General features: G+C 34.7%; 1 protein-coding gene across 1 annotated transcript; it reads left to right on the top strand.

Annotated features, from left to right (window-relative positions):
- Positions 1 to 1,757: 1,757 nt before the first annotated feature.
- LOC127503233 (gastrula zinc finger protein XlCGF8.2DB-like) lies at positions 1,758 to 8,807 on the top strand. The gene is made up of 3 exons (XM_051876779.1): positions 1,758 to 2,398; positions 7,235 to 7,365; positions 7,567 to 8,807. Exons 2-3 carry the CDS (start codon positions 7,260 to 7,262, stop codon positions 8,514 to 8,516), a joined length of 1,056 nt encoding a protein of 351 aa, XP_051732739.1. The 5' UTR covers positions 1,758 to 2,398; positions 7,235 to 7,259; the 3' UTR covers positions 8,517 to 8,807.
- The last annotated feature ends 40 nt before the right edge of the window (positions 8,808 to 8,847 follow it).

The raw sequence follows: 8,847 nt of genomic DNA, 5'->3' as shown, positions 1-8,847 counted from the left end.
CATTTTGAAGACAAAAAAAATGAATGAATCCATCCATAAAAAAAAATGAATCCATACGACTCCAGGGGGTTAATAAAGGCCTTCTGAAGCGAATCGATGCATTTGTTTAAGACAAGTATCCTTATTTAAAACTTTATAAAGTAAAATAACGACAGCCATACGCATTCGACGTACGTCCAAAAAGCGTTAACTTCTGTGACGTAGTACACAATGACATGAGGTACTAGCATAGTATGTCATGGTGCATTGCGCTTGTTACATATGCAAATCATTGTATCTCAATGTTGTTTACTGCATGATTCTGCTTAATATTGTGTAACAGAACTTTCTTATTTTAGACTTAAATACATGTTTCCTCTCATATTAACTATACAACTAACAACCATTTTATTATTGTTTAATCTGTAGTTTTTCCGAACATGTCATTTTATTCAGTGTCAGGCTAAGAGGAGATGTTAGGTAGAATGTTAGAAAATGTTTATTGTGAAAAGCGCTGTATAAGTAAATTTGACAACTTTTTCATTGCATACTGTTGATAGTGAACGGTCACTAAAGGTAAGATTCTGTGTATTATCTCCCTTTGTGTTCAACAGACAAATGGAACAACATGAGGTTTACCCCAATAATATTCCTTTTTATATTTTGTGAATAAATTCAATGAGTAACTAAATATGTGTGCTAGCTATATTATATGTTATTGTAGGCTGATTTATGCAATTTAATTAAGTTACTGAATTAAAAAAAAATGAAAATAAAAAGTGCAGGTAATATGATAAATATTCAAGTTTACATGTAGCCTTTATTATAGTTCACATTTGACGAATTACCGCATTATTGTTAAAAAAAAAAAATTGATCTCTTTCTGTTTTATATTAAAGCTGTTTTACTGTTTGAAAGATAACAGAGAGAAAAAAAAAAATTAATGACAGCATGTGAAGTAATAGAAGAGAGTCAGACTGGTAACCCGAAGGTTGCGGGTTCGATTCTCAGTTCCGGCAGGAAATGACTGAGGTGCTCTTGAGCAAAGCCCTCATCGCCGCAACAAAATGGCTGCCCACTGCTTCAGGTGTTTGTGTTCACTACTCACTAATCCTAATGTGTGTGCACTAACTTGGATGGGTTAAATGCAAAGGACAAATTCCAAGTAGAGGACCTTAATCTCCTAAGAAAGTAAATATGTTGTCAATCTCTAACGCAGAGTGTTGGAATATGTGTGTGGTATAGCTGTCTTTCTGTTCAACTCAAAGCTCAACTGGCTAGACCAGGGGTGTCCAATCCTGCTCCTGGAGGGCCACTGTCCTGCAAAGTTTAGCTCCATTGCCAATTAAACACACCTGAACCAGCTAATCAAGGTTAGTCATACTAGAAACTTCTACGGAGGTGTGTAGAGGCAAGTTGGAGCTAAACCTCGATGACACTTAATATTTAATATCACAGTAGTAATATTATATATGTCTGTATTAGTGATCAGCCGAATATTTCAATGTGATTTCTGTCATTTTGACAGACAAAAATATTTGCTTTAGAAACATTCCAGTAAACACTGCTAATAGTAAAAAGGGGAGACAATTACACTTTAAAGCATTCATGTGAAAACAAACCTGGAAAGAGACGTAAGGATTAGGGTAGAAAAACAAGACAAAACAATTCTTAGTGCATTCCAGTTAATTATTCATAAATTAAATCAGGACTCATGAGAGCAGACCACAAATGCGAAGTAGCAGGAGGAAAATAATGCAGCGATTGAAAAGAGCTCTTGCCATAGAAATTCTTGTTATATCATGTTATTCTCCTGACATCTAAAAATAGAACATGAAGGAAATTTTACAGCTCATTCAGTCAAACTGATAGATAAGGATTATTTGTAGTGCAACTTTATGATTTGAAATGATTTGTTTCTTTTTTTTCAGTTGAACTTTCCCAAACCGGAAGTGCATCCCATAATCCAAAATGCAGATAAAAAGATACTGTGGCATTTGAGGTTTCAATTTCAAATTTAATTTCAATCATTTGCAAGTGTCTGAAATTACACTAATAACGAGGTCCTTTATTTGTATATATAGGCCTAATCTTCTAAAAAAAAAAAAAAAAAAACTAGAAAGAAAGTAGCCTATCTAATTAGTTCATCTAGAAAGCAGCTAACACCTTATAAACACCTTAAAGTAGATTTAAATGCATTCTTAACATTTTCCCTGGCTTTGATGTGATTATTTGTGTTTTGCCTTCAAATTTGGTTTTGCAACACTTTATACCCTTTCCCCCCACGCATCAAGCTCTACACTACAGTTCAGTAGGTGGCGGTAATTCATCTTAAGTTTCTTTGCCACCCGCCAATAACAACACATGAAGAACAACAACAACAACAACAACTCAAACTCTCTTGTTTATGGAGCATTTGGTAAGTGCTGGTTTTAGTTCAATTAAGTTATTGTTTTTATCGTTTCTTCTTGATATTGGGAGTAATTTTAATGTCTTATTTTTGACTTTCTGCAACTAAAGTGGACTCAGTGCTGTCTGGAAATCGCATAGATTCATTGAGGGAACCCGGAGTCAGAGAACATTTGAGAATGTTTTCATTCAATCTCAATCTGTTCAGTGACTGAGTTCAGTGACTCGTAGTTTAGCGGATTCACTCCCGCATTTAAATCCATTATTCACTCCCGTGCACGTGACTGTTGGTCAACTTAACAGCATGAAAAAAATATGACTTTTATGCAATAATGATTACATACGGAAGCGAGCAAACATAGAGCTGTGCGATATTGACAAAAATGATATCTCGATATTTTCTGGGATTTTGTCGATGACGATAAAGACGATGTATTTTTTGATTGTGTTGTTGCCTTGGCAGGTTTAGGACTTCCACATGGACCGCTGACTTCTGGAGATTTTGATATTTTTCATATTCTGTGCGGTGTATGTTCGCAACAGTGATTAAAAAAAATGAACATATCCAATAAGTTTAAATTGATTTTTACATTTTATCAGAGTTTCTGTGGGTCTTAAAAAGTCTTATTTCACTCTTCCACAAATTAAGGTTTTAAAAAGTCTTAAATCACAGCAGGAAGTCATGGCTTTAAATGTTGCATGCACTGCAAAAATGAATGTCTTCCTCATTATCTTTCTTTGTTTCCCAGTACAAATATCTAAAGATTCTCAAATATATTTACTTAAAATGCAAAATGACGTTGTGTAGTCTTGTTTTCTGAGAAAAATTAAAAAAGTGAGTTTACGCTTTAAACAAAAACAAATATCGGTTAGTGGGCAATGAAAGTTTTTAGAAGTAGAATTTTTAATTAAGTTGGTTTTTCTGAGCCCATTGGCAGATATCTGTTCTTGTTTTAAAACCCACTTCATTTTGATCAGTTTCACTGAAAAAAAGTCTTCCTTTCTTATATCATTTTCTTCTCGTATAAATTTGTCTTGATTTTAAAAATCGTTTTACTGGTAAACAAGACAAAAATACTGAAAACACCAAGAATATATATATATATTTTTTTGCCATGTGATCAGAAGATACAGTAAAAATGATGTCCATATTCTAGTGGTTGGGAGCAGAGGTATTCAAGCCTCAAAGGGGTCATGAATTAAGAAATCAACTTTTCCTTGAACTTTTGATATATAAAAGGTCATCATACTATAAGAATATCCTGTAAGCTTCAGAACTGAAACTTCCTTATTAGTCCAATAAAAGCTTTTATTGACACCAGGCCCAGCGAACAACTGATCCTGGAATGTGCCTATCACAGATAGGTGAAATGCCGCCTCTGCAGAAGAAATCGACACCTACTTCATCTTTGCAACACTAGCCCGGCCCACTGGCGTGTTAGTGAGATGAGGACAGAAGAGCGATACGGGGCAAAAATAACATTACCTTTCAAAGGATCCTAATGCTAGGAATATGGTTATTTATTTTCAATAATGTGAATGTCTCAGCTGAGCATTATTTATTTGTATTCTGTACATTTCACTGTGGATTCTTTGGTAAATCAGTCGCATTTCGGTGCAGGCTTTGCAAACAGACTTTTACGATATGGAGTCGACAGTGATGCAACAACATGTAAGTAACTTTGTGTAATTCTAATGCCTGATCTGATATGTAATGTTTCATGTACAGTCAGATGTTCTTTGTCAATGTGTCAGTAAATCAAACCAGTGACTAAATGGTCAACTTCACATTATTTTTATCCTACTAGGAGAAACAATCTGTTATTTAAATTGCATATAGAAAGCAATCAAAGAACGCTCCCTTTACAATCGCTAGAGCTGTCAATCAAACAGCACGAGCTGGAGCTGCCAATTAAACAGGTTGAGATCCTGACACCTTGCACTTCTGGAGACTCCAGGTTGGTTGCAGTTCTGGAAAATGGTGGCGCTGGAGACTAAATGGTTCCTGATGGTTTCACACTTAATTATTTTCCTTAATTCTAAATTATTTTGCAGTTAACATGTCTTTTCTTCTCCAACTGATTTTGTCTGACCCTGTTGACCCAATGAGCATTTCGCTGTCCAATGTTCTACTCATGAGCATTTAATAATTTTTGACTTTTCAGTCTGAGTTAAATCTGTTTTTTGGCTCATTTTGCTTGTAAAAGTAAACTTGCCCAATAATTATGCACACCTGAATATAAGGCGTTTTTCATTTCTAGCCTTCATGAACAATTATATATCACTTATAAAATTATAAATGATTAAATGCAAAATTAATAGTAGTTATTATGTTTGATGTGGTTTGGAATTGGTAAAATGTGCCTAGAAAAAAATATGATCAGAAAATCAACTTGCATAATTATGCATGCACTGTATGGCATTATATTTAGATCGTGGCATGAAAGGTTGCAGTGATGAACATTGTAATCGATCACAGAAATGTTGTTGAGCGCATGAAAGCAGTGATCTCATCATTGCAACTCAGTTTCTGCACATTAATGAATGCTTTCATCTTAACTAACAGTGCAAACACGATGTAACTAAGATTTGTTGAATAAAACGGGAGTTTTGGTGTGAGTCCAGAACTCAGTCACTGATAAACTCGCGCTGTTTGATTGAATCGCTCCAGCGATTGTAAAGGGAGAGTTCTTTGATCGCTTTCTATTTATAATTTAATCACCATTTAAATAATAGATTATTTTCATCCTACAGAAACAATGTGAAGTTGACCGTTTAGTCACTGGTTTGAATTGCTGACACAGACAAAGAACATCTGACTGCACATGAAACATTACATATCAGATCAGGCATTACAATTAACACAGTTGCTTACATGTTGTTGCATTACTGTCGAGTCCATATCGTAAAAGTCTGTTTGCAAAGCCTACACTGACATGCGACTGATTTACCAAAGAATCCACAATGAAATGTACAGGATACAAATAAATTATGCTCAACTGAGACATTTACATTGTTGAAAATAAATAACCATATTCCTAGCATTAGGATCCTTTGACAGGTAATGTTATTTTTGTCCTGGATCTCACTAACACGCCAGTGGGTGGGACTAACATTGCAACAATGTAGGCATTGATTTCTTCTGCGGAGGCGGCGTATCACCTATCTAGATTTCTCAATTCATCACCCCTTTAAATCCGAAAATAAAATATTTAGGTTACAACTCTGAAAAAAAAACCCAGCAGTGATTTGACTTTCTTATTGTTAGTTTCAGTGCTTTTAATTTACTCTTATTAACAAAATAACTTTTATTTAGCTCTAACAAGTAACCTTTTGGTAAGGAGACATCAGAACTCTGAAACCGGAATGAAAAAAATAAAGTTTCTATCAATACTAATTGAAATAGAAAATAATTAATTTATAATTCTTGCACAGAAGAAAGACTTGGTGTTATTTACAAACAAAGGAAAAAATGTATATCGGTATCACTATCAGCCAAAATGAGTTGAAAAATATCTGCATCGTATATCAGCAAAAATCCAATATCGTGCATCCCTAGTACATATTGTATAGTACAGAGTGTATTGTAACACACAACTATTGTCTTTATGAATGGATTGTTGAATCCAAGAAATCAATGAAACACTGCTATGTGTTGCTCGGAGACACACAAGAGTTCAAAAACAGACAATATTGTGTCTAAAATATAACGCACAATATTAACTTCTTGTTTATTAAAAGGGGTCATATGATGTGTTTTAATGTTTTCCTTTTCCATTAGTGTAATGTAATTGTTTGTGCATGTATAAGATCTCCAAAGTTACAAAGCTCATAGTATTCCACAAAGGGATTTATTCTATCTAACAGAGAACATCTATCTGTCAAAAAGGTAAGAGTGTAACAAAATAAAAAATAACCACTGAAAAATTCTGCTCAAGTCGTGCTAGCAATATTGGTTCCAATCTATCTGTTTGATCCCCATTTTCAGAATTTTACTCGAGCTCAAACTGATAAGTTAATACTGACAACATTAACTGTGTTTACAATTGCTTTAGAAACCTTGCAAGCTGAAGCTCGCGATTATGGTAAGGGGCGTTACATTTCAGACACGCTTGAGGTTTTAGGCCTATCACAATGCACTGGGTCAGTTTGCCAATCAGAGCACTCTGAGCTTTTTAGAAGCAGGGGCTTTGTAGAAATCAGCACATTTCAGACAGACTGGGAATAGACGTACTGCAATATTGTACAGTATGTGAAAAATAATGTGTTTTTTGAGCATTAAATGCACGTTAACCTATTCTATTACAAACAAGCAATAAAATAATTTTACTCTAACTTTTAAAATAGCATCATATGAGCCCTTTGAACTGTTGTATAAAATCAATATCAATAATTGCAGTTGTGCTGATATTCAGGACTGAGAACAGCACTCTTGTTTGTATGATGTGGTTTAACTGCATCATATAGAAATATATGCCAAAAACTCATATAGGGGCATTTTTGCCCCCATATCTTGAATTTTGGGGGCATTTTAACTGCTTTCTAATAGGACTCATCATGGTGTGTGTTTTTTTTTTTTTTTTTTTGCAAAGTGAGTGACATACTCAATAATGTCAGCTTCCACATTGTTAAAATAACAATTATCATATTATCGTCAAACATAAATATCGCACACCCCTTACAATTACTTTATTATAGCTCTTCTTTTTGTATCCAGTGTCAGACACAGTGATCTCATTTAAAATTTAAAATGTATTTAATTTAAAGTGGAAATAATTGTATGAAGAAAAAAGTTAAAGTGGAATTAATTGAATGAAGTAATGTATTGCATAATTATTTTTTTCAGATCTGGTCCTCCATACCACATAGCAATGAGCTGTGACATTGTAAATAAGGAGTTTATTAAAGAGGAGAATGACAAAATGAGAAATTCAGAAGCATGCCGAGTGAAACATGAAGATTCTGAGGAGCAAATAGGTTGGTGTCCATTCTTGATTCTTCATTAATGACTGTTGAAAATGTGAATGTAACAAATTTTCTGACTGATTAATAGAATCGTAGGCTGTTACATATTTATAGAAGCAAAAAGTAGCATAATTGTTAACAATTGGCAAGGACAAATAGAAGTGACTTTTAAAAATCACATGTAAAAAAAAAAATATTTTTTTTTCATTTTAGACATGATGAGCATGCAAGAGGGAAGTGAAGAATTAAATGAAATGGAGAAGAAACACCAGTATCAGGAACTTCATGATGCCATATCTGGGGGAAAACAAGGACAAAAAATATCTCAAAGAGCAGAAGCCAAAAAGTCTTTTACTTGCCCTCAATGTGGAAAGAGCGTCTCACGTAAAGAAAGCCTCAAGGATCACATAAGAGTTCACACTGGAGAGAAACCTTTCACATGCCTTCAATGTGGAAAGAGTTTCAAATATAAAACAACCATTCGGATTCACACAAGACTTCACACTGGTGAGAAGCCATTTACATGCCCTCAGTGTGGCAAGAGTTTCACACAGAAAGGAGCCTTTAAGATTCATATAAGAATTCACACTGAAGAGAAGCCGTTCACATGTGATCAGTGTGGAAAGAGTTTTAAATGGTCAAGAAGTCTTAAAGTTCATAAGCTCATTCACTCTGGAGAAAAGCCATTTGATTGTGATCAGTGCGATAAAAAGTTTGTTAAGGAATCAGATTTAAAGGGCCACATGAAAGTTCACACAAAGGAGAAGCCTTACTTGTGTTCTATTTGTGGTAAGGCGTTTTCATGGTTGGGCCGTTTTAAAGACCATCAGAAAATACACGCTGGTCTAAAAGAGTATTTGTGCTCCGATTGTGGTAAAGCCTTTACTACAGCCACTGAGTTGAAAGTGCACAGAAGGATCCACACAGGAGAAAGACCTTACAAATGTTCATATTGTGAAAAGAGTTTCAAGCAGTTAGGAGGCCTGCAAGGACATGAGAGAATTCACACTGGAGAGAAGCCGTATCAATGCCATCAATGTGGAAAGAGATTCGGCCATTCCAGAACTGCACAGATTCACAGAAAGAAGCACTGCCCAAAATTAAATGGAATGTCAGTACAATTGGAGATACAAGACCATAAGAGCATTATTAGCAGATATTAATAAGTGCTGAATTATTGCCCTTGTTTTATTTTTTCCTGTTATTTGATTCAAAATGTGAAAAAAATCCCAACATACCAAACTGGAGCATGCAGTCATTTACTGAATGAAAATACATGTGATAAAGTTCCAAATCTTCATTTGTGATTTTTCATAGACTTGCATTACTGTAATTATCTGGATGTTTATCGTTGTCCTGCTGAGTCACATGTGTTTCTTAGAGTCCGCTGACCCGCTTAAGCAGCAGTGAAATCATTAAAGGCCCACTGAAGTGCCTTGAAACGTGCAGCGTTATTCAGTGTGTTGATGTAATTTCCACTGAGACAGAAAGACA

The sequence above is a fragment of the Ctenopharyngodon idella genome, chromosome 2 (genome assembly GCF_019924925.1).
Source record: "Ctenopharyngodon idella isolate HZGC_01 chromosome 2, HZGC01, whole genome shotgun sequence".
In the NCBI taxonomy this organism is placed as follows: Eukaryota; Metazoa; Chordata; class Actinopteri; order Cypriniformes; family Xenocyprididae; genus Ctenopharyngodon; species Ctenopharyngodon idella.
The sequence above is the reverse complement of the archived record's forward strand: the minus strand, read 5'-3'. Positions and strand labels throughout refer to the sequence as shown.

Bases quoted from the DNA above. Each gene is read 5' to 3' on its own strand.
- LOC127503233 (XM_051876779.1), top strand. From the start codon at position 7,260: ATGAGCTGTGACATTGTAAATAAGGAGTTTATTAAAGAGGAGAATGAC. The intron at 7,366-7,566 runs GTTGGTGTCCAT...TTTTCATTTTAG, and splicing joins AGATTCTGAGGAGCAAATAG to ACATGATGAGCATGCAAGAG.